We start from the raw sequence: 25,943 nt of genomic DNA, 5'->3' as shown, positions 1-25,943 counted from the left end.
TAGGCCTCTATCCCTAGTTGGTCTGTGGTCACAGAATCTGCTCCCAGAGAGAGGCGAGTGGACACGGGCAGGGGAAAGAGAAGCCCTCCTCTTCTCTTTCTGGGCTCCGATGCTCACTGGGAACAGGGAGGGGTCGTCCCGTCCTCCTATACCCCGAGCCTGCAGGAGGGAGCTCCCACCAGGCGGTCATGCTGTTGGCCACTCTGCCATCACCGCTGCCGAGTTCATCCTTATTTATGGGTAGGACTTTTTAAAACCATGAATTGTAGACATTTGGAAAAACTAAAGTTTCGTGTGTAGTTAAAAACAAAACACAAAATGCATTGTCTTAACCATTTTAAGTGTACATAGTGTTAACCACATGCACATCTCTAAACTTTTTCATCTTGCACAGTGAAACCCTACCCATTGAATGGCCATTTCCCTTTTCTTCCTCCCCCAATCCTTGACCACCACCATTCTCAGAAGTTGGCTTCAGATCTCTCATCTGAGTGGAAACATACAGTATGTCTTTTTCTGACTGGCTTGTTTTATTTAGCATAAGGTAATCAGTTTTCATCGTGTTGTAGCATGTGGCAGTATTTCCTTCCTTTGCAAGAGAAAATAGTGTTTTTATTTGTATATATTTTTAATTTATTATTATTTTTTTGGTACTGGAGATTAAACCCAGGGATGCTTTTATCACTGAGCCATATCCTCAACCTTTTCGTTTTGAGGCAGGATGTCACTAAATTGCCAAGGCTGGCCTCAAACTTCCCATCCTCCTGCCTCAGCCTCCCAGGTTGCTGGATTTACAGGCATGCACCATTGTACCTGGCTATATACCTTGTTTTCTTTATCCATTTATCAGTTGGTGGACAGATTCTTCTACTTCTTGGCTATTGTGAATGCTTCAATAACAGCAGTATACAAATATCTTTGAGAACCATTTTCAGTTCTTTTGAATATTTACCCAGAAGGACTGTTGGATCATATGGTAGTTCTAATTTTTAACGGAACTTCACACTACTCACCATAATGGATATACTATTTTACATTCTTACCAATAGTGCACAAGAGTTCCAATTTCTCCATATCTATTTTCTGGTGTTATTGTTTTGGTAGCGGTCATTCAAATGAATGTGAGGTGATATGTCATGGTGATTTTGTCCATTTTTAAATGGAGTTATTTGGTGTTAGTTTAAAAAAAAAATATTTTGGACATCAATCCCTTATAAGATGCAAGGTTTGTGAGTTCCTTTTTCCCATTCCATAGGTTACCTTCCTCTGTTGATTCCTTCCTTTACTGTGCAGTTTAAGTGGGTACTATGGTTCCAACCCACAGCTTAGCACATGTTAGGCAAGTGCTCATCACTGAGCTACACCCCCAGCCTTTAAAAAAAAAAAAAAATTGTTTTGAGACAAAAATCAGCTAAGTTGCCTATTCTGGTCTCAAGCTTGTGATCTCCCTGCCTTAGCCTCCAGAGTTGCTGGGATCACAGGTGTGTGCCCAGCATTGCTATGCAGTTTAAGTCTGATGTGGTCCCATTTGTCTGTTCTTGCTTTTGGTAACCATATCCAGAAATATTGCCACATTCAATATCATGAAACTTTCCCATTCTGGTTTCTTTTAGGGTTTCTATAGTTACACGTCTTATGGTAAGATCTTTAATCTATTTTAATTTTTGTATGTAAGGATTCAACTTCATTCTTTTTTCATCTGGATATCCAGTTTTCCCAGCACCACTTGAAGAGACAAAAATTTTCAGCAAGCATGAAGAGAATTCAAAGGCAACAAAATCTTACAACTGAGCACATGTGTGTATTCATGTGTGTATAAAACGGTGTAGTTCATTTATTCTGAGGCAAGGTGATCTTTGAATGTTTTCACAAATTAGAAATCAGGATGCAACAGTTAACACTGATGGAGCCTTACAATTAAGTGGCAGTTTTTTCTTTTTGGTGGCACATAAAATAGTTTTTAGGTGGACCCAGTGGCACAAGCCTGTATTTCCAGAGACTTGGGGCCAAGGCAAGAGGATCTCAAGTTTGAGGTCAGCCTGGGCAACTTATGAGACCATGTCTCAAAAATAAAACTTGGGGATATAACTCAGTGGTAGAGTGCCCCTGGGTTCAATCCCCAGCACCACGCATTTTATATAAAAATAAATCAGTATGAATTTGATGAAGTACCATATGTATACACACAACACAGCTAGGAGAAATCAGACTCATTTTTGCATTTGTATGCTTCCTGGTGTCCTGATTTTCCTTACTCACTGTTCTGAGATACCCGTGTCCTTCAAAGTGGATCTTTCCAATTGCTGTGTAGCACACGCAGCATCCTAGTGCAGGAGAGCTGCACACACATGGGGCAGAGAACATGCGAAATTCTCTGCTTTGCACTCAAATTTTGCTGCAAACCTAAAACTGCTCTGAAATTTGAAGTCTAAAGAAAGAGATGAACTACCAAGCCACGAAAAAACATGGAAGGACCTTCAATGCGTATTATAAAGTGAAAGAAGCCGCTATGGTTTGATTGTGTCCCCAAGGTTCAGATGTTGGAAACTATCCCCAGTGCAGAGGTTTGGGAGGTGGGGTTTAGTAGGAATAGTTTGTGTCACCAACCTCATGAATGCTTAATGCTGTGGTCCAGGAAGCACATTTCTCACCATAACAAGAACTTGACTCCCTCTCACCTTCTCTTTGCCCTTCTTCCCTGAGGTGGCCCAGCAGAAGGCCCTTGCCATATGCCAACCCCTTGATCTTGGGCTTCCCAACTTCTAGAACCACGAGTAAGTTTCTGTTCAATTTTTATTTACTTTTTGTTTATAGGCCTTTATTTTATTCACTTATTTATATGTGGCGCTGAGGATCGAACCCAGTGCTTCACACATGCTAGGCAAGTACTTTACCACTGAGCCACAACCCCTACCCCAATTTCTGCTCATTTTAAAATTAGCCAGTGTGGTATTGTTATAGCAGCACAAAACAGAGAAGCTAATCTGAAAAGGCTACATAGTGTGTAATTCCACCCACAGAACCTTGAGAAAAACCCAAAGCTAGAGAGACAGGAAAAAGATCAGCAGTTGCCAGGAGTTGAGGGAAGAATGGAGAGGCTGAACAGAGGGTTTTTAGGGTTGTGAAACTAGACTGTTACTGCAGTGGTGAATAAATGTCGCCTGTAGAATGTATGTGACTAATAGTGAGTCGTAGGGATAAACCATGGACTTTGGATAACAATATGTCAATGGAGGCTCAGCAATTGTTATAATTGCACTACTCTGGTCCCGGAGGCTGGGAGGGATTCCAGGCACAGGGAGTGTATGGAAATTCTCTGCTTTCTGCAGCATTTTGCTGTGAACCTAAAGTTTCTCTTTAAAAAAAAAAATCTTAAAAAAAAAAAAAGCTAAAAATAGTGATTCTGGAATCCCTTCCTTTGAGCCCCTGCTGAGTCACCATCAACCCTGAGCCACACTGTGGTTGCTCCTTGTGTAATGACTGTGGGTTCACTTCTTAGCTGGGTAGGCCTAGGAGCCTGTCTTTCTCGCAGGAGCAAGCAACTGTAAGTGTGTGGTCTGACTTCTATTTTCTAAATTTATCTGTACCGTTTTAAATGTAGAACATCTGCATTGGCGTAGACGTTCTGAAACAACCAAAGGGCATGAGCTGGTTTGGAAGCCAGAGCTCCTAGCAGGCAGGAGTCAGGCCATATTCGAGTTTGTGCAGTGTGGTAGTAAAAGCATTTAAGTCATTCCTGCAGCAAATCCTCACTGATCACCTACTGTGTGCCAGATGCTGCGCTCGGTGCTAGGGCTGCAGCAGTGAGCTCACTGAACAGCATGGATCCCTGCCATCATGGAGCTTCATCTTTTTGTTTCATTTTTTGCAGGAGGATCACAAGTTAAAGGCCAGCCCAGGCAATATAGTGAGACCCTATCTTAAAAATAAAATGAAAAGGCTGGGGATGCAGCTCAGTGGTAGAACCCTTGCCTAGCCTGCATGAGCCCTGGATTCAATTCCTAGTACCTCCCCCCCGCCCTCCCAGAAGGAAGAAGGAAACGCTGTCCTGAGAATTCCATGTAAGGAACGCAGACAAACTACCCAAGGATGAGCCGCCAAAAGGAGTCTGTCTTCCCAGCCAACAGCCAGCGCCACCTGTCAGAGAGCAGACAGCAGGTGGCCATGCTGGTCCCTCAGCCCAGCTAAGCATAGCTGAATGCAGCCACAGATGGAGTCCAGGCACACCCAGCAGGAGCCTAACACCAATTCAGGAAAATCATCATTCTTGCTAGAAACCACTCTCCAAGGGTGGTATGTGACAGTAATAATTCATTTACACAGGGAGTCACAGAGCTTACACACCTTTTCCTTCTAAGTTTGTAGGCTGATGGTTATTCACATGGAATGGATAAAACTTTAGTGATGCTGGGTGAATGTGGCAAGGACCATGCCCAGAGTCCCCTGGGCCACCATTGAATCTTTTCCTCATCCATAAAGTGGGAGCGTTGGCCATTAGCTGGCATTAATTTAAAAAATGGAATAATGTTCCTTTGCCACTGCTAAAGTGAATAGGGGAGGGAAATGCCAGCTTGACCCCTTTTCCTTTGGCACAGTAGCAACCTGACACTCTTCCCTCTGATCAAGTTTCAGAGCCAGCATGAAAGCTCTAAATTAAGACTAATGGGGGAGGATTAATGCAACTTGAAACCTTTTGGAGAGTGTATGGCCATATTTTAGACATTTAAGTTAGACTTCTTTTCGTTCTTAAGGTTAGCACAGTTTATTTTTTCTTCCTTTTTCAGTATTTAATTCAGTTACCTTTTTCTGTATCTTTTACTTGTTGGGATTCGCTAGCAAAATACTCAAAGGGGCAGGGAAGGCTCACAGGTCCATCATGAGATGACTTAAACCAATTCTTCCTGGAAGCCTCCAAAGGAGGCAGAATCCTCAGTATCACCCAAAAGCAACAACAGCCTTTGAGAGTCTTTCTTTCCCTGAACATGTCCTGCTGTTGTGGATGGTCAGGATTTTCTATGAGGCTATGGACAATAACAGATCTGCCTGGTTGACATCACATAACCAGTGGATCAGTGATTGTCCCAGTTTGGTCCCACTTGGGTGGCATTTTTGAAAAGGATCTTCTGAGGGGAAGCTGGTGGAAAGGAAACTGGTGACCTGCCATTTCAGGGATCTACTGAAATCGATCTAACCACTGACACCAACACTTCAAATAGAGAACCACTCATTTTTCCTGGGTCTGTGGGCTGACCAGCCAGCTTTGCATCTGAGGGAGGGACTGCTGGAAGACCCAAGGCCGCACTCACATGCTGTCTCTGGCTGGGAGTTTAGTTGGGGCTGTTGGCAGGGGGCATTCTCTTCCATGTGGCTTCTTGGGGTCCCTCACAGCATGGCAGTTGGGTCCTCAAGAAAGTGCATTTCAGGAGGAAGGAAACTGCTAATCCTCTTAAGGCCTAGAACTCAAATTCCATAATGCCACTTCTGCCATAGCCATGCGTTTTTGCATCTTTCAAAGCAGTCACAGGCCAGCCCAGATTCAAGAGGAGAGGAATAAACTCATTGCTGGGGAGGATGGTGCAGGACAGGCCACGTGTAGAGAATGAATCAGGGGGTTCCCCAGAGGCTGTCACGGCCGTCACTGCCACCAAGTACAATCACACTGATTGGCTCAGCCCTGGAACTGGGTTCTTCAGAAGGTGCAAGGTTATAAGGTAGGTCTCCTTTGTCTCCACCTCAGAAAGCTGACTCATGGAGGGCTCTGTGGTGGGACAGCTTGGACCAGATGCTCTCCCCATTTCCTTGCAGCCTGACAGCCCACATCCACAACACCTGTTAGCAGGGCTCCTTTGAGATTGTCCTTGGCTGCCTCTTCCCTTTTGACTGAAAGGCCCTATCTAGATGTTAGCTGTTAAACCTTTCTGTAGATTTTCAGAACCTGATGACCTTTCCTTAATAACCGCCTCAGGAGGTCGAGATCCATTGATGTCCTGGAGAAGCCAGGCCCAGCCTGCAACTTCATGGCCCTTTCTCCTCCCCAGGCCTCACCCCCAGTCAAGGGAGACAGAGCTTTGAGGAGCTGGCCCCTTTGTCTTCTGCAGGGCCAACAATGAATAACCCTGATCGCTTCCTATTGAGATAGGATAGAAAAAAAAAAAAAAAGGTAAAAAGGAAACCCAAGAAAGGATAAGGAAAGTAAAACTAACCTGAAAGCCTTGTTCCCCAGTCCTTCACTCCCCAAGGCAGTTCTTTCTCCCAGGTTTGTCCCTCTCAACTTTCTGGGAAATCTGTAAATCTTCACCCACAATCTTAAAATTGCTAGAAATTCACTCACTTGTGAAACTTGCCCTGTACACTGTTAATCAGCCCACTAGTTCATGCGTTTTTAGACTAGATCAAGCAAAGAGATCAAAACCTGGAATAGAGTGTACTTTCCCACAGATCCAATGTGATCAGATAATGGAAATGTCAACCACGGATTCTGAGAACCACCAGACCATTGTCACCCATCCTGGAATCACCAGGTTAATGCCTACCCCTCACAAGACTTCCTTTAAAAGAGCCTGAATTCTTCCATGAATGTGGACTCCTTGCTTTTCTAAATAAATGTGGCTCCAATATCTGACATGTGCTTAAATTCTTTTTCATCCTGCATGACAAGGACCCTATCATTTGAGTTGAGGTCCCTCTCTCCAGGACCTTGCCATACTCCCTCTGGTGACACAGCCAATATTCCTCTTCCTTGGTACTCAAGCATTAAGCATCCTGGTCATTTGCTTCGCTAACACTCCAATTGCAGAACAAAGGGCTGAGTTTCTGGCCTGGACTCTGCCAGAGACTAGCCACATCCAGCTTTTGGTCAGGGGTGACGTGAACTAGATAAGCTAGGAAATCCAACCCCCAAATAATGACCAGGTGGCAGCTGAGCTGGAGAAGTCATATTCTCCCAGAGGGGCAGGTGGGCTGGAAGGCAGAGGAAGGGGGTTCACAGTCTCGCCAGGGTGCCTTCCAACTGGGTAACCGGGCTCAGATTTTAGTATCTTTGTACTCTGGGTTTAGGCCTTTCAGGAACTCCAGTCCTTTATTATTTTTCCTCAACTCAAAGACCACACTGATGTCAGAGTCCAAGTCAAAATTCACATACCAATGTCAGAGCTTGAGGTCTGCAGTAAGAGCCAGGGCCTAATCACAGGTGGTAGGAGAGTGAAAGGAAGTCCCTGCAGGCCCAGTCCCCGCCCCAGGTCAGTTCCAAGAAGGGTTGACTTGATGCTGCCCCAGAATTCCTGGGTCCTGCTCCCCACTTTGTGCACTAACAGTCCCTCAGCTCACCTTAAGGCCCAGCCGGGCCAGCCAGGCCCACCCACTGTGGAAGCACCATCCTTTCTAGGCCTTTCCTCAGGAGCATGCACAGGGTACATGGTCCACCTCCCTGCTCTTGCTCCTGCAATGCCCAGCCCAGACCTGCCATGCTGTCTTGACAATCCCTCAGTTTGTAGAACTGAGCCAGTTCCAGGGCTCAGCCTGTGTCCTGCCTTCTGCCTGAAGCCCTCCCAGCAGCAGTGACCCTCCCCTTCTGAGCAACCTACTCCATGGGTGAGTCAGTCCAGTCGCACTCTGGGACAATCTGTCTCCTCATTGGCTGGGCTTGAATGCTGGGTGACTTGAGGCTGATGAGGTCACCTGGGTGGCTCATCTGTAATACTACCCACCTCATAAGGTAGAGAGTCAACACACACAGCACTTAGAACACTGCCTGGCACACAGAAAAAGCCCTAAATGAACATTAGCTGTTATAACCAGCCCTTCATACCTGTGGAGTCCAGGTCTGCAAGTTCCATGTTTGTGGCTTCAACAAACACGGGTGGAAATTTTTTAATTGTGTGTGTACCCAACGTAGACATTTTCCCCTCGTCACTATACCCTAAACACAGCATAACTATTTACATAGCATTCACGTTGTACTGGGTATTATAAGTAATCTAGAGATGATTTAAAGCATATGGGAAGGGTGCATGGGTTACATGCACATGCTTCTCTTTAGGTAAGGAATATTAGCATCCAAGGTATGTTTTGGTATGTGCTAGATAGAACCCATCACCTGTGGATGCTAAGGGATTGAGGAATTGAGGTAGGATAGAAAAGAATGAAAACAGGAGATAAAAGGAAGAAAGAGGAAGCTAACTTTACTCTGAAAGCCTAGTGCTAAGAAGTTCCTCATGCCTTTTCTCCCCAGACCTGTCACTCAAAAATTCTTGAGAATCTATCAGTCTTAAAGTACTATAAATTCACTCAGTGCACTGTTAATTAGCCTATACGATGTACTAACGTGTTTAGAACAAAAGGGAGAAATGATAGTTTAAGAATCCTGTAGGACAGGGTACATTCCCAGCATCACCTATTGCTGGGAGAGAGGAGACAAGTAAAACTAAAGGTCCTCAGAGCAGTCTTGTGATGACACCCCCACATACCTTCCACACCCTCTCCTCACGAAGTTTCCTTTAAAAGAAGAGCCCGAGACCCCAGAAATGCCGGTTTTCCTCCCTGGATTCTGCTTCCAGAATGTGCACCTCCACATTTCACTTTCTACTGAGGTTCTTCCTCTGCCCAAACATGACACATCCTTAAGTTCTTCCCTGTTATGTGTCAAGAACCTGCAAGATGTAGTAGCAGTCTCTTTTGCCTCTGGAGAGGCCTCCTTGGACCCCCAAAGTGACAGGAGGGTGGTATTGGCTACTTGGTTGGAGCCTCCTGCAGGACCAGCCCTGTGGCAGGCACAGGGAATGTGGGGAAGCAGGTAGAGGAAAGAGGTCTCAGCCCGCTTTCCCCGGGGCTGGAAAGAGCCAATAGCCAGGAGAACCTGCTTCCGTCCTCGTACAAGGCCCTGACTGTTGACCAGGTCTCTGTATCCAATGACTGGTGGCACTGCTGCACCCACGTTCTCTGGTCTAAAGCCTGGTATTAAAGCAGGGTCTGCAGGAATGGCCTTTTCTGCCCCTGAGTGTCACTTAGTCATTTTTTTCTGGAAACATGGGCTGAGGTCGACCCTCCCAGCAGGACTGTGAGAAGCCTGGCTCCCTTGACCTAGCGATCACCAAAGCCTGGCAAGTCCACTCCTCCGTCTGGAACTCTAAAACACAAACAGGGGAAAGAATCTTGACCAAATTGTGTCCCGCCCTCTCCAACTTAAGAGATTAACCCTTACCTGCTGTGTGACTATATATGGAGATAAGGCCTTCAGGGAGGTAATAAATGAAGTTTAAAATGTGGGCCCTAATCCAGTATCAGTGTTCTAGGAAGAGAAAAAGTATCAGAGTTTTTTTTTGTTTTGTTTTGTTTTTCTTTTCGGTATTGGAGATTGAACCCAGGGGTGCTCTAACTGGGTAAAAAGTAGCCCTTTTTACTTTATTTTGAGGCAGGGACTTGCTAAGTAGCCCAGGCTGGCCTCAAACTTGAGATGCTCCTGCCTCAGCCTCCCAAGTAGCTGGGATTACAGGCATGCGCCACCATGCCTGGCTTCCAGAGAACTATTTGTGGCACATAGCGAAGAGGCCATGTGAGGATGCAGGAGGAAGGTAGCCATCCGCAAGCAGAGGAAAGGGTCACCAGAAACCAACCCAGCCGGCACCTCGATCTTACACAGCCCCCATAACAGTGTACTGGTCGGTGGTATTCAGCAAGGACAGTCCCAGGCGACTAAGACATCACCCAAGTCCAGGCTGCCTCTGTCACTCACTGTGCCTCAGCAACCTGCCAGGGCTCACTGCCTGGCTCTGCTGGTCTGGCTCAACCAGGACACTCCCTGGTTTAAAATCCTTCAGCACAGTCCCCACCACATTCTCTGCAGTGCTGGCTCCTGTGAGTTCTTACCATCTCCAGGTCTTAGTGGCTGCTATCCCCTCTGCAGGGGCCGCCCCCTTCCCCTCCCAGTCTCCTTACCTGGCCATGTCTGCTGCCCCCTCCAGCTGAAGCTCCTCCCATGAGTCCAGGCACACCTTATATACCTGTTTTGCCTGTTTAGGCTACACAGTGGAGTCACCTGGTGAGCCTTAAAGAGATCCCATTGCCCCCCCAGCCACATCCAACCCAATCAGAATCACTGGGCAGGGTGGTTTTACAACTCCCCCAGGTGATGCTAATATGCAGCCAGAGTTTAAGAACTTTATTTGCACATTCTGGAAGCTTCCTATGCCATGACGATAGGGAGCAAATCTGTTTTGCTCACTGTTGTGTCTTCAGCACTTACCACTCACCGACCACTCACTGAGCATCTGTTAGGCAATGAAGAAACCTCTGCATAATGGATGGAGATGGACTCACTCTTGGCTCACCAGGTGCTCCGCAGCCTGGCCCAGCTACAGCCTCCCGCCCCCCCTCTCCATCCACAGCAGTCTGAAGGGCTGTGTTTTGTGTCTAGTCACAGTTTTCTTACATTCTACAGCCCACTCAGGGTTTTATCCAAAGGCCCCTGCCTCAGGGAAGCCCCCTGATCCCCAACTGGGATACTTCCCCTTCCTCCAGCTCCCAAAGCCCCCCAGACTTTGCCCTGGCTGCTGCCCATTGGGGAAATCAGTTGTCTCTCTCCTCCCCCAGGAGCCTGGGACCCCCAGAGCACGAGGCCTTGCCGCACCCAGCCCCAGTGCCTGCCACACACAGGGTGTTCAGTTGGTGACAGTTGGTTGAGTGATTTCTATGCCCAGATATTTTTCACCCATTCAGGAGACTTTGACCTGGGCCCAAGTGCTACCCTAAAAGGCTCTCTAATCCAGAGCTGATGGGACCTGACTGAAACTCCTTTGGGGAAACCTCCAGGGGACGCAGGGGGGGTGTTATTCGTGAGGACTGACAGGCATCCTCTAAGATGGGTGTGTGGGGAGCGCACTTAGACAGGTGCAGCCTGCACAGCATGGCTTGACCCCACCTCTCTCCCGAAGAGACAACCCCATCCCTCCTCCTTTGATGCCACCCGTGCCCCTCCCCTGCAAATATGCTGAAATCCTAAATCCCGGGACCTGTCAATGAGACCTCATTTGGAAATAGTCTTTGCAGATATAATTAAGTTAGGATGAGGCTCACTGGATTATTTATTTGAAATCAAGTTTAAATTATTTCAAATTAATTTCATTTGGGTTATTCTGTACTTTTATTTGCCAAATATGGAGACCCTACTCGGGAATAAAAAAAATAAGTGCTTTTGCAGGAAGGAAGGAATACAGGTCTGGGGGAACACATGAATCTGTGTCTGAGGATGGCTCCCTGTGCAGCCCAAGAGGCAGTGCTAACCCTATAAGTCAGCCACTGTCTGTCCCCCAGGAGGACCCATGGCACGGGCTGCACTGGCAGGTGGAAGGTCCAAGCCAGGATGCTGGGCCTGAGGGACCTGTGAAGTCCTTTTGATGCCTGGAATCCCATAATAATAAGAGGAAGAGGGAGATAAGGAGAGGTAGAAATCTGGGGGCGTAGATGACCCAATCCAAGGCCACCTGGACACACTACAGCTTGTCAGAGCCCCGCCCTAGAAAGCCTGAAACCAGGCTTGAGTGGGGGACTTGGGCCTATGACCCTGGGGCCGCAGAGATCCCTGGGAAGCCCTCCCTAGGAAAGAACTTGGTTGTATTGAGGGCAAAGTTTTCAAACATCACAGCTGGAATGGTGGTATTGGAGGGACTTATGGGATCCACATCTGGGATAGCGGGCTAGATTGAGTGACTGGAGAGCCAAGGGACAGCACCAGCCACCCCAAAAAGCACATATTGGGTGGGGTCTGTTCTTTGAGGCCTCTCTTCTTCTGCTGTTATGGTCTGGATCTGGAATATTCTCCCAAATGTGGGCCTCACTGGGGGAAGCAGTTACTGGAAGTATGCCCTGAAAGGTGTATCTGTCTCCCACCTCTCTCTTTTAACGGAGTCAAGTGACCATGAACTGAAACCTTTGAAACTGAGTCAAAACAAATCTTTCCTGCGCTAAGCTGATTTTTTCAGGTGTTTTGTCACAGCGATGAAAACCTAATACATCCTTCCCACCAACCCCACAGAAACTCTCAGCAAGTCAGGCAAGAAAAGCCACTGTTTATTTACACCTTGGTCTGTACATTACAGTTCCCTGGAAGGCACCTGCCGCTGAGATAGGAAGCAGCAGGAGGCGAGAGCTCAGGACCTAGGACTCAGCCTTGGGGCCTCGCCCCACCCTCCCTCTCTGGGGCCTGAAAGCAGAGGTCCCATCCCAGTCCTAAAGCTAAGGCTGTTTCCAGACCCAGACTCCTGAGGCAAAAAACCCAAGTTGAATCCCACAGAGAGTCAGAAGCCAACATAAGGCCACGGGCACAGTTTATTCTTCTTGGTCCACAAGAGACCCAGCCCCAGATTGGAAAAAACTGGAAGGAGGGGAGTCAATGGGCTGAGAGTCCTCAGCAATGTCCTGTCCCATCCAGGTCCTGACATCAGTCTGGCATTTAATGGCACTCTGGTCTGAGCACCTTGGGGCAGACTAGGAAGGGCTAGGCAGGGTTATAGCAGGCAGAGACAGTAGCAAAGTCTCCTCCTCAGGTCTGCAGCCGTTCTACACACTGGACACCTGTGGCCCTAAACCCAGGCCCACTGCCAGGCATGGGGAGCCACACGGCCAGGGCTTCCTCTGGGAGCAACCGGGTGCAGGTATCTGCTGCAGACCCGCAAGACTCTGGACATCCCTGCTGGACCAGTACCCCAGGTTAAAGGCGCACTCTGCCTTCTGCAAATTTCCACATCCTCACAGCAAGAGGTTTTGCGGGAGTTTGAAGTCGCTTTACACCAAGTTGCCCTTTTCTGGGATACAAGGTTTCTAACTAGCTGCAGGCTGGGTGTCGGACTCAGTGCCCAGCCCCCAGTGCTTAAGACAATAACAAAAAATTCTGTACAAAGGATACCGAGTCTACATGGCAGGGTGAGACTGGGTGAGCCGGGGGAGGTGGGTCTGATCTTGGTGGGTAAAGTGCCTGCAAGTTCAGCCTTCCAGGGTGGAGGCTCGAGGCTACAAAGTAGGATGCATGTGTCCACATTTATAGGGCTGGGGAAGGCAGCGGGCACCGGAGTATGTAGAAAAAGGGGGAGTGGGAAACGGAGAATCCTGTACAGTGGCGACGGGGAAGAAAAGGCACAAGGACAGAGGCCCCAAACCATGCAGACAAAAATAGCCCGGGGAACACAGCAAAGCAGGCGGTCCCAGCAGGATTCAGGGTTGCCCCGGGCACCACAGCGAGGTGGCCTGGGCTGCCACCCCCAGCTGGTGCCTCTTGGGCAGACAGCCCTACATTACAGTCACAATGGAGATAGAGAACCTACAAAGGTCAGGGCATTGAGAGCACATGGAACCCACTGAGAATGGTGGCTTTGCCTTCACTGGGGTCATGCTTATAGAAACAGACTCTTCTAGAAAGCTGCTAATTTCTTAGATGGGCAGCTAGAGGATGGCACACAGGCCTTCAGGTTGTCCTGCCAGGCTGGTAGGGCAGGCTCAGGGTTGCCCTCCTCAGCTGCCCATCACAAGTACACAAGTCAGGACCTGAGGTCCCTAACGTCAGTGCTCAGTCACCAGGTAAGGGCATGGCTTCTGACTTCAGACCCTTTGGGGGCAGGCCTTAGTCTTAATAGCCTGAAGCACCAATCTACAGGGGAGACCTAGGGTCCCAAAGGGAGGACGGGGAGGAAAAACCATGGAGGATGCCAGCACTGAATTCTTAAACAGCTCCTCTCACTCTAGACGTCACCTCAGCCCCTTACAGAGCCACCAGGGATTTACCAGGTGACCAAAGTCATTACCTTGGTTGGCACGTGTTCACCCAAAACTTTCCCGGTCCAATTCCATCTAGAGTTAGCTCTCACACGCACCAGGAGCACACAGGGGACTGACTCGTTCCCCGCCTCACCAGGCCTTGCCATAGACTTCGGCAGGCTATTAGGTCCCTCATTGGGACAAAGAGCTCCCACTGGGCCAGATATCAGACCGGTTAGCAGACTAGCACCTGGAGCCTCCGAGGCCTGAGCCTGGGTCTGGTCTGGCTAGTAACGGGAAGAGCTGGGACTTCCCTTACCTGCCCAGTCAGAGAACAAACAAAACCCACGATGCCAATGTCCCTCCAACTCAGCTGTGTAAGCAGATGGCTGTGTCTGAGGCTGCTCTCAGGGAAGAGCTTTCAGCTGACTCTGTTCTGCCCCCACTTAGTTAAGGGCCTGTGGTCCACATATCTCAACACGTGTCATCCCTGACTCAGGGGCAGAGACCCCACCGCCAACTTAGGTTTGCTAATCTCCAGGATTGTGAGAACAGTTGGATATACTGGTCCCAATCCTGGGGCAAGGGCCACTCAACATCCCAACAGGAAAAGCCACCATCCACCATCTCAGCAGAGGCCCTGGACCAGCCCGGGCTCAACAAGTCCAGCAGCCATTTCTATCAGTTTTCTCAATCTCTGGCCAATAAGTTTCTAGGACAAGGTCTCAGCCCTGAACTACATGCTAACACCACCTGAGGAGGTCTTTAAAAATCTAGGTACCACAATTCACAATAGCCAGACTATGGAACCATCCTAGGTGTCCATCAACAGATGAATAGATACATAAAATGTGGTATATATACACAAAAGAATATTACTCAGCCATAGAGAAAAATGAAATTATGCCATTTGCAGAAAAATGGATGGAGCTAGAGATCATCGTTAAATGAAATAAGTCAAACTCAGGTCAAGGGTCGGATGTATAAGCTAGAGAGGAAAAAGGTAAAGAAAGGTGCAGGGGAGGGAATCTCATGACAATCAAAGGGAGAACAGTAGATGAAAGAGACCAGGGGACCAGAGGATGGGAGGGAGGGGGCAAGTGCTGGGGAGGCATACTGGTCAAATTATATGGTCATACTGTGTGTATGATGAATACGTAACAACAAATTTTTTACAGTTGAGGTGCCAGGGCTGCAGCATTTCAGTCTGGACCTGTGGAGAGTCAGCCCAGTCATCAGAGATCCCAATTTCTCCAGATGACTGCAGTGCACGAAGCTGGAAGCCCCTGTTCAGGACCCCGCGCTCTGGGAGGTTCTGAGCTTTGTGATTTTCATATATCAGAAATAAAGTCAAGAAAAGGGAATTCCCCTCTGATGATTCCCAAAGAAACCTACCAGTTTAAAATAAAATAACCTAGGTCTAACTCCAGCTACTTCAAAGTTAAAAGACAAACAAACAAACAAACAAACAAAAAAACGGAAAACATTAGCTAACTTTGGTTTCAGATTGATAGCAAGGACAGCTCAGCGTTACCTAAAATGTGAATCTTCTACAAAAACCTCCCCCCCGCTGCCTCACCCCCACAAAAACAAAAGGAAAAAACCCAAAAGAACTCTCTAAGCTTCAGATTACTACCAACCCCTCCTTGGTAGGGTTGCTGGGTTTGGCAACAACCCCACCCCAAACTCCCGCACAGGGCTCTGAGTTACGTTAGACACACCTGGGGCACTCCCAGATTCAGAGGCTTGGGCCAGGAGGCCCAATCAAACCAGAATGTCCAGGGATCAGGGTTTTTTTGTTTGCTTTTTGGTACTGGGGATTGAACCCAGGGCATCGCATACACTAGGCAAATGTTCTAACCACTGACCTATACCCCAGCCCCTTTGGGGATTGAAATTTTTTGAAGCTCATTTAAAAACTGTTCCAAGTATTAACTGGAACATGTTTATTCTAAAAGTTAAAAATTATTTGCTGTGTATCTGAAATTCTATTTATTTATTTATTTATTTAGGTACCAGGGATTGATCCCATGGGCACTTAACTGAGCCACATCTCCTGTCCCTTTTTTGTATTTTATTTAGAGACAGGGCCTTGCTACGTTGCTGAGGCTGGCTTTGAACTCGATCCTCCTGCCTCAGCCTCCTAAACCACTGGGAATACAGGCGTGCGCCACTGCACCTAGCCTCAAATTCAAATCTAACTGGGCACCATGTTTACTATCTAGCACTACAACAAGGGACAGCCAGGGTAGAACTCCCAGCTGGAAAATGGGCAAGGAAGGCAGAAAACAGAAAGAGAGGAACCTGCCCAGGGCTGTGGGGCTGGGGCATCTGCTCCCTTCAGGCTAGTTTTCAGGACCAGAAGAGCATTCTGAACACATACGTGAGTTTTTTTTGTGGGGAGGCAGTAGTAGGGATTTGGATCCAGGTCCTTGCATAGCGCTCTACCACTGAACTACACCTCCAGCCCCAAAACATACATGGTCTTAACGAGCTGAGGTGACAATGTTTTCTAAGAAATGTATTCTGGCTGAAGATAGTAAGAAAGTTGGGTTTAACGTGAGGTGCGTTTTACAAGGAATTCACTCCCTCATTTAAAAGTCCCTCTCAGAGGCCTCCCTGACACTGGTCCAGGTCCAGAGGGTCTTTGAGGCTTGGCATTCTTGCCGCTCAGGAAGCCCATGCCAATCGCACCCCCTACAAGGAGAAGCGAGGAGAATGGAGCAGGCTGGCTGACATTTTCCCACCCCCTTTTCCCCTGGCAGAAATTCCTTCATAGTGGCTCTAACTCTGGCCCCTGTGGCCCTCTCTGGGCCACACATTGAATCCACATCAATGCAGCTAAAGAACACACACAAATCTACTTATAAAATACTCATCCCTGGGGTAAGCCCCCCACGGAACAGGGCCCTGACACGGCTGGCCTTAGTGGCAATTCTTCCAATATAAAACCCAGACCAATGCCAAGTCTTAACTCTTCTTTTGCCTGTAAGCTGTGGCCAGTCCTTGCTACTGGCAAATTCTCAAGAGACTCACTCCTCAGGCCACCTTTCTCTGCCTGTGTCTTCTCAGACCTTTCGGGGAGCCCAGAGTCCTGAGAACGGAGTCTACCAGAGACGACTCCTCACCCAGTCTTCCTGGTATGGGTAATTCCAGAGTCCTGGGCAGAACCAATGCAACCCCATTATTTGCAGCATGAGATCAAACTGCACATATGATTAAAAAGAAATCACAAAATCCAACAGAAGCAAAGTTGATTGGAATGGAATGAAGATCAGTCCTGGCCACAGCCCTGCCTCTAAACCTGGGAACACACTCAAGTCCCCCAGGTCCCCTCTTCATCTTTCACTGCCTGCCTTCTCTGCACACAACCCGCTCTGTCCTCCCCAACATGCCCGAACCTTCCTTCTTCCACTAGATGTGCTGAAGAAAACAAGAAACTGTAGGGGAAGAAATAAGACCATACATGTTTATATAGATTTGGGTAAAAGAAATAAATTACGAGCTATAGAAAATTGAGATAGATTGGAAAACTCAAAGTCCCATATCTACTCCCAGCTGCCTAGAACGAGAGATCACATTAAAAATCCATGGTGTAAAAATTCCACCATGTGTTAGAAGCATGGAAGACAAAGGTTTCTTTGCAACTTTCCCAACTGCATCTCCCACCAGCACAGTGGCTGCTCCCCAGGATGAGGACCGATGAAGGGGCCTCACTAGCTCCCCAGTGGAGCCCAAGCTCCGATTCTGGAATCCATCCAGGCCCATCCTACCAGGCTGCGAAGAGCCCACTAGCAACAAGTGACAGTCCATCTGCCAGCTGCGGGGAGCCCTGCTCCTGGGAATCATTTCTTTGGTTGCCCAACCTGCTTTGACACCCCACCCCCTAAGCAGCTTCTCTCTTTCCTTTTCCTTTCTTCGTTTGATACCCAAGTGAATACTGCTTATATTTCATTGTCTTAAAAACAAAACAAAACAAAACCAAAAAGGGGAGGTAGGTAAGCAGGGGTGGGAGGGCAGGGAGAACTCCAGAAATGCCAAGCACCCCCAAAATGAGGACGGCCTGCCTACATCTCTGCGAACCTGAGTCCTTCGGACACCGTATGCCTGCTCCACAGAGAGCTGCCCGTAGGGCTCCTCGGCTGGTTTCCCCCGGACACCCCTTCCTTCTCTTTGAGCTCAAACACCTGGGCTTGAAAGGTGGCCAAAGAGGCTGGAAGAGCAACCAGACTCCTGGACAAGATCACAATTTTGCTCCTTGCTGTCTCGCTGGAGTATTTCTAATCCTTATCCCTAGAGGTAGAATCATTTTATCCAGTTCTTGTTATTGCAGGAACTCCCACAGCAGACCTTGCTCCCTCCCGCTCTCAGTACCCTCTGCCCCTTGCAGAGGGGTCACAAAGTGCACACACAGCTCACTGCGCAGGTGCCACATAGCCACGGTCCCACGCTCAGCCCATATATACACCAGCACACGGTACACATGGTGGCCAGAGGTACATTTACAGTGTGAGTGTGGGGCCCAGACCCAGGCCCGCCTCCTCGGGCAGGGCCTGCCCCCTTGGTCCCCAGGTCCTAAGGCCGCTCTGCAGCCAGCCCCCGCCTCAGTGCTTGATCTCCAGGATGGAGGGGTTGTGGTCCAGGATGGCCAGGATAATCTTGTCCATGTACTGCCTCAGCCGGAAGTTGATCTCCTCCTGTTCTTTTAGGGCTTCCATTAGCTGAAGAGAATGGAAAAGACAGGTCAGAGGCCAGGCCTGGACTGGGGTGTGGCAGAGTCCAGATCCACAGGCTTGTAGTGAGCTAGTGCGTGATGACTGAAGGGCCCAGGAGACCCTGGGCAAGGCAGGCCCCAGACTAATCAGCACCTGGAGTCCAGGATAAGGGTCTTAGGCATTGTAATCAGCCTGCGGAAGCACTGGATGTACTGGATGTGGGTAATTTTTTTTTTTTTTTTTAAGGTTAAGCACACTGGCCAAAGGCATTTATACTCACGACTGACATTCATAGTTCCAGGGCACCAAAGACCCCTGAGGCTACCAGCTCTTTCTTCCCCATCCCAGTCTTGCCCTTGTCCTTCTGAGGCAATTCCTATTGTGTCCTTTAGGGTGCAGCTAAACTGTTGCCTCTGTTCTGGGACTGGGGGTGCTGGTGACAAGCTCCCCAAGAAGCTCCTTGAGGCTAGAGGTCAACTGTAAGTTCTGGGTCCCAAGAAGATAAGGCTCAGTGACGTTGGGGTCTTAGGGTCATGTTAAAATATGGCCAGGAATTTGGGCATTTGTAGCAGAAAGAGTGGGTTTTGGTGCTACACAGCTGGGTCCCTCTCCCACTGCAGGTGGGTGAGCCTGTGCTATGGTTCCCTGGTCTATAATGGAAGTATTCATAAAGCCCCAGAGTTATCAGGCTGAATGAGAATATGCACATAAGCCGATTCTCAAGAAATGCCAGTTCCCTTGCCCTCTGTTGTGGGCAACGGGATCACAGTCTAAGCTGGGTCTCCATGCAGATGAAACCCACTGGCCACTTTGGTACTTCTTTTTTTTTTTTTTTTTTGGTACCAGGGATTGAATCCAGGGGTGCTTAACCACTGGAGCCACATCCTCAGGAGACTCTTAGAGACAGGGTCTCCCTGAGTTGCTTAGGACCTCTAAGTTGCTGAGGCTGGCTTTGAACTCTTGATCCTCCTGCCTCAGCCTCCCAAGCCACTGGGGCAGGCATGCACCACTGCACCCAGCACTTTGGTACTTCTCTGGCAAAGCTCAGACTCACTCCACTCTGTCCAAAACCTGTGTTCCTTTCAGCAGAAACCAGAGCTGACCTATTCCCCTGGGTCACCTCCTGCACAGCTGTGCCTGTCATTTGGGGTTGTGGTAAGTGGGGACTCTCAGGAGTCAGGCCCTCCTCTGGCTCTGGGCAGCCTGGGCTCCTGGTCCTGGCAGGGGAAGAGTAAAATAAAACCCATGGAGGAGGGGACAGGCTACCTCATCTCGAGAGGCCGTGTCAATTTCTGCAGCCAGAGACTGGGCTTTGGTCTGGGTAGCAAAGAGGTTCTTTGCTTCATAGAGGCTGAGGCTCAGGATCTGTCCATTCAAGTCGTCATTCTGATCCCGCAACTTATGGTTCTCCTATAGAGAAAGGATGAAGACAACATCAGCTCTGAGAGGCATCTGGAATCTGCTGGAACCCTCTTCTCCATACCCACCACCTCCCTAAGCCTCAGTGTGTGCTGTGGCCATTTCAGGAGGCCTCAAGATGATGCAGCCTTTGCTAGGCATCAGGGCTGACAGACTGGGTCCTGCTCTGGGGCCTGGCATCCCTTTGAGGTCATGGGGTTGGAGGGGGAGTCAAAGCCCTGCTCAGTGGGCATTCCTTACTCCCTGGGGCCCAAAGTGGGGCACTGCCCACTGGAAGCTCATCCTATAACCTTGGTGCTTCCTGAGGAAAGCCTTGCTCTGGAGTCTGGGCAGACAGGGGACTTGTCTCATCTCCTTCCACAGCGGGTACTCCGGAATTCTGCAAGTACTCTGGGGCACCATCCCTCCTGAGGGGTTCATCAGCCCTATGCGCCAGCTCTTGCTTAAAGGTGATTTAAGGCTTGCCCTCGAAACCTGGGAGCCCTTCCTGGATGGGAGAAGGGCTAGGTTTAGGGCTGCAGCTGGGGCCCAGCTGCCAGCACCTCTGCCTTAGGCGAAACAAACTCAACGGTGTTACTTGGGTCAGTCTCCTGCCCACAGGGTCAGGCTGGGCTTGGACTTCACTGGACATCACTCCCTTGTAGGATCACCAACCTTTCCTGATCCCACTCCCTTACCACAACTGGCGTCCAACGAAGGGAGTGCTCCCAGGAACACGTGAGATGGACCCTCAGGCTTCGTGAGTACTGCTGGGAGAACCCGGCCCAGCTGGGCACTAAGGTGCAGCTGGATTGAGTCTCAGTCTCGCCCCAAGCACCAAAGACAGGAGAGTTATAGTGATGTCCCTTTCATTTCTTCAGTTTCACAACAGAAACTGATCCTGGGATCCATCAGATATAGTCAGAGCTGTCACTTGACCTGAGCCACGAGTCGGTGACCAGCCCTGACAACCAGGTGGTCGAGAGAAGCAGGTGGGAGTGTGTGGGGCAGGCAGGAGGGCGCTACCGCCCTTGGCTCCCTCACCACAGTTCCTGCACAGAAAGCCCTCGCAGGTGACCTGGGCCCCTTGTTCCGCTGGATAGCAGTTCCCAGGACCCACCTGCTTTAGCCGCTTGACCTCATGCTCCAGCTCCACCTCCCGGGCCCTGGCACTGAACTCGCCCAGGCCGGATGCTGAGCCGCGGCCCCTGCCCTGCCGTTCACAGTCCAGCTTGTACATCTGCAGGTGCTCCAGCTCCTTGCGCAAGTCCTCGATGAGCTGCAAGGGAGACAGGTTGGGTGGTGGTAACAGGGACACTGCAGGGGAGCCCTGGGGCCCTCGGGCGTGGACCTACCTCCTGCGTAGCCTCCCGCTCCTTCTGGAACTCCAGGCGGTTCTGCCGCAGCTTGTCCATCATGCGTTTGTACAGGTCCATCTCGTCCTTGAGCCGCAGGCTGGTGTCCTCCAGCCGGTCAGACATGCGCTGCCGCTCCTGGAGCCAGGAGACCGGGTCATGGGAAGGGAGTGGCCAGAGTGGGGCACATTCTGCCCCAAGGGCTTCTCTGGGCAGATGAATAGGCAGACCAGTCCCGTGGGACAGAGCCCTCCAAGTCGTGGCTTAAAGAACAGGCAGGTCCCCTACGATTCTAGAAACACAACTAAAAACATCTCGGGCCCGAGTCCTTCAGGGAAGTCGGGCAGAGCCTGCACAGACGTTGTTAGTCCCAACAGAAGCTCACCACTCTCTCACTTTTAAGACTATCATTCCTATTATACAAGGAATGTGTGATATAGATTCACTGTAGAAAACTTGGAAAATCAGCAATACAGAAACACAAGTCATTATTCACAGTTTGCTTTCTTTTTTTGGGTACAACTCTTTTTTAGAGTTTCAGAAACTATGAATTCAAGTCCCCCTTTGGCCAACCTTGCTTCCCTGTGGATTAGGCTTCTCGCCCAGGCTGCTGGCTCACCTCATCCAGTTTCTCAGTTTGTGACTTGAGCCGCGTCACCGTCGTCCTGAGCTCAGTATTTTCTTCCTCTAATTGTTGCACCCTGAGGAAAGGAGAATGTCATGAATTTCAGAAATCTGGAATGCAGACTGTCTCACAAGGAAATGACAATCTGAAGTGTTTTCTGCTTTCTGGAGGGAAGATATCAGAAACCAACCGAGAGAAAGAGAGATAAGAATTACTGTGCCAAATGATAACACAGGTCGAGTATCCTTAACCCAGAAGCCTCCAAAATCTGAAATTTTTGAGCACTGACATGATGCCACAAGTGGAAAATTCCACACCACAGAACTTTGTTTCATGCACAGATTTAAAATCTTGTATAAAATTCTTTTCATGCCAGGCATGGTGGTGTACAACAATCTCAGGGACTAGGGAGGCTGAGACAGGAGGATTGCAAGTTTGAGGTCAGCCTCAGCAACTTACTCAGACTGTCTCAAAAGAAGAAAAATTTTTAAAAAAGGATGAGACTCAGTGATAGAACACCTCAGTACCCACCCCCCATCATTTTTAGGCTATGTGTTTAAGCTACATATGAAACATATTGATTTCATGTTTAGGCTTAGGTTTAGCCCCCAAATATCTTATTATGTATATGTAAATATTGCAATCTGAAAAAAAAAAAAAAAAACCCTGAAATCTGAAACACTCTGGTTCCAGGCATTTCCAACAGGTATGTTCAACCTGCATAGCCCTGAGCTTTCTGTCAACAGAAGCAAAATAGTAAAGACATTGAGTTCTCACTTATTTTTTCAAAAGGAAATGTTGATTTGTGAATAAGAACAAGAGATTCTTTTTGCACGCATTCTTTGAAGGCAGAGACATCACAGGGGAGCTGTTTTCTCCTAGTTGGAGAGAAGAGCTTCCAGTGGCCGGCTGTGACTGCAGCCCTCGTGTCTACAGTGTGAAGGTGATGACTGTGTATTTGCCTTCCATTCTCTGCGATGGTGTCTCACAGGGCTCCTTCCTCTGAGTGCTCACTGAGGCTGCCATTGGGCCCCCAGGCCTTGATTCTGGTGCAATAATCCTCTGTTAGTATCACAAAGCCTTATCCTCAAATGATTCCATAAGAAGATAGCCAGGTACTCAGGCAGAGCTCCACCCCCTGTCATTTCCTGCAGAAATGGTTTTCTGACCTTCACTTTACCCTTCTGGGAGCCCTAGGAGAGGCTCCAAGGCCAGGGTCAGAAGGAATTCAGACACCCGGTGGAGGGTGGGTGCTGGAGCCTGCAGAGGCAGTAAGGAAAGAAGCATGCCATGTGACTCTGGGAACACCATCCCCCTGCCCCTGGAGTTTCCAAAGGGCACCAGTGAGAAGGCTGCGGGGGAGGGCAGTGCCTTTTTGCATTTTGTCCTCTGGCTCTCTGGCCAATGCTCACACTGTCTTCTCCCATGTGTCCCTTTTACCTCTAAAGGGCAAAAATCAGGCAGCAGCTCCCAGAAACAGAGGCAAACAACAAATTCTAATGCACAAGTCCAAATATGAAATCCACCCCTGGTAACAAGGTTAGTCTCAGCACAGGGGATCCAGGAAGTCTCCTCAAACTACTCTAGGGCAGGTGCTCTTGGGCCTGCCTGGCTGTGGGGAGGGGTGCCTGCCCAAGAGCCTCCAGGAACCTCACAAGGGCCAACTCCCAGCCACCTCCCCTGCTCAGGCCAACCTGGGAAAGCTTTGCTCAGAGACAGCCCCAGGGCCCGAGGAGCACCAGGACAGTGTCTCCTCTGTCAGAGGCGGAGGAGCCCTCATGGTATGCACGGTACGTAGCAGCTGCCCCAGCCTCCTTGGGGCCCTGGGAAGCAGACAGGGACGGTGACAGACAGGGAAATGATATAATATGTCCCAGGTTGGGGAGCTAATGGGTGGCCATCAGACTCATGGGCCATGCTGCTCCCTGCGCTTTCTGCCTCAGGTTCTGACAGTGAAGCCACAGGTACACCCAAGGTGCAGGAGCCCACACAATCGGGGACCCTGGTTTTCTAATTTCCTTGGCCTCCAGAGTCCAGGCTCAACCCACCCAAGTGGATTCAGGGCCAGAGAAGTTTTGACAGCAGGGAGAGCTCCAAGCCTGGATGTCACACCCAGCCAAGGATCAAGGATACCAGGTAGGATCAGGTTTTAGTTTTTTTTTTAATGTACTTTTTTTTTTTTTTTTTTTTTTTTTTTGGTGCTGGGGATTGAACCCAGGGCCTTGTGCTTGCAAGGCAAGCACTCTACCAACTGAGCTATATTCCCAGCCCCTTAATGTACTTTTTTAACCTATTCTCTTATTGATAGACATTTTTAGTGTTTGTTTTACCTAATACGAATGAGGCTACAAATTTTCTTTTGCAAGCGCCTTAAAGAATAGGCCCATGGTGTGTGTGTGTGTGTTTTGAACACAGTGCTTTACACACACTAGGCAAGTACTTTACCACCAAGCCACATCCCCAGCCCTATCTATCTATCTATCTATCTATCTATCTATCTATCTATCTATCTATCTTCTATCTATCTATCTATCTATCTATCTATCTATCTATCTATCTATCATCTACTTATTTAGAAACGGGGTCTTCCTATGTTGCTGAGACTGGCCTTGAACTTGTGATCTTCCTGCCTCAGCATTCCAAGTAGCTAGGATGGCAGGCGTGCACCACCGCGTCCAGCTTGCCCACGTGTTTTTAAAGCATCAAAAGTAGACTAGACTACTTAGACTAGAAGCTCAGTTTGGCCGCCTGCAGATGGGAAGAAGGCAGACGGCTCAGGGTACCTGGTGTTGAGCAGCTCCAGCTCGGTGCTCTTCTCCCGCTCCAGCTTGCTGTAGGCTTCCCGATGTCGCCGGGCCTCCTCTTCCAGTGCCTGCTCAGCCATGGTCTCCTGATCCTTCACCATTTCCTCCAGCTCGTGCACCCTGAGGAAGGGGCACAACTATGGCCTGTGCATCTCATCCCAACCCAGTTGGCTGCATGGGGAATCCTGGACTCTGCTAAGTCCCAAAATGCCTACCCAGGGAGGGTGGAGTGTTTGCTGGGTCTGCCAGTCAACAAATAAATTAGGGACACCATGACATCTAAAGGGAAGTGAGCCAGTCATGCATGCCAGGGGCAGACTTGGTATGGGTCCAGAGGGCAGTGAGACCACACCTGGGACGGTGGGATGCCCAGGGCCCCATGGATAGGAAGTGCCAGCCTGGTCTCAGCTGGACACTCGGGGTCTCAGGCCTCACCTTCTCATTTTTGCTACATTCTCCTGGCCAGTGTCACTCTGATCAACAATTCAAGTGACTAGGCACCATGCCTCCAAAAACAGGCACATCTTGGCTAGTGGACCCAGATATGCCAAACCAAAGGGCCAGGTCCCCCTGTGGATGTTATAACCCACTACTGGTGGCCTAGGTAGCGTATCAGTCTAAGGTGCATCTCACTGGCAACCCAAGGTATATACAAAGGCCCATCTTGGATCCCACAAGGTAGAGGACCAGACCCTGGGGTAATTCTACCAAGTTTCCTGCATCTGGGAGGACAAGTGGATGTAGCACCCACTGCTGTGTCCCAGTCAGCAATGGGGAATGTTATGCTCAGTGGGCCTCTACCTGGACCCCTCCCGCGCCGTCTGTTCCTCTGCAGAGCTTGATCCCAGGAGGGAGATGAGGCTCTTGGTACTATAAGCAGTGAGAGACCATAGATCCTAGCTCCTGTCTTAGCCCTGCCCTAGGGCTGCAGGCCTGGGGAGGGAACCATCGGGCCTAGAGTCAAGGTCAAGCTCCTGTGCCGATGCTCTGGCCTCACCTGTGCACCAGCTGTGTGTTCTCCTGCTTTAGCTTGCTCTTCAGGTCCCCACTGGTCAGGCTGTCATTCTCCAGCTCTGTCACCTTTTTTTCCAGGAAGCTCACCTACAGCGGAGAGTAGGGATGGGGCAGAAAAGACTTTTGAGGCCACAGGACTGAGAACCTAGAAACTAAAGTTCATGACCAGGATCTTCAAATGGCAGTACACGAAAGGAAGTCTTGTTTGGGGAAGACGATGACCAGGGGCCCGCGTGCCTGTCACCCCTACCCCCAGCTCCTGGATAGGAGGTACAGGATCTCCTGCATC

At 49.3% G+C, this 25,943-nt stretch overlaps 1 protein-coding gene across 2 annotated transcripts in view; it reads right to left on the bottom strand.

The window, feature by feature from the left end:
• Positions 1-15,825: 15,825 nt before the first annotated feature.
• Positions 15,826-25,943, bottom strand: part of RAB11FIP4 (RAB11 family interacting protein 4) — a 112,950-nt gene continuing 102,832 nt past the window's right edge. For both annotated transcript variants that reach the window (XM_079130459.1, XM_079130460.1), the window contains 7 exons: positions 25,638-25,741; positions 24,620-24,760; positions 21,831-21,912; positions 21,212-21,349; positions 20,977-21,135; positions 19,725-19,868; positions 15,826-18,464 (listed from right to left, as the gene is read on the bottom strand). In XM_079130459.1, the coding sequence (XP_078986585.1) occupies positions 18,348-18,464; positions 19,725-19,868; positions 20,977-21,135; positions 21,212-21,349; positions 21,831-21,912; positions 24,620-24,760; positions 25,638-25,741 (885 nt within the window). In that variant the 3' untranslated portion in view covers positions 15,826-18,347. The remainder of the gene's footprint in view (positions 18,465-19,724; positions 19,869-20,976; positions 21,136-21,211; positions 21,350-21,830; positions 21,913-24,619; positions 24,761-25,637; positions 25,742-25,943) is intronic.

The sequence above is a fragment of the Sciurus vulgaris genome (genome assembly GCF_902686455.1).
Source record: "Sciurus vulgaris genome assembly, chromosome: 3".
Lineage (NCBI taxonomy): Eukaryota > Metazoa > Chordata > Mammalia > Rodentia > Sciuridae > Sciurus > Sciurus vulgaris.
Note: the sequence above shows the minus strand (reverse complement) of the source record. Positions and strands in the feature narration are given on the sequence as shown.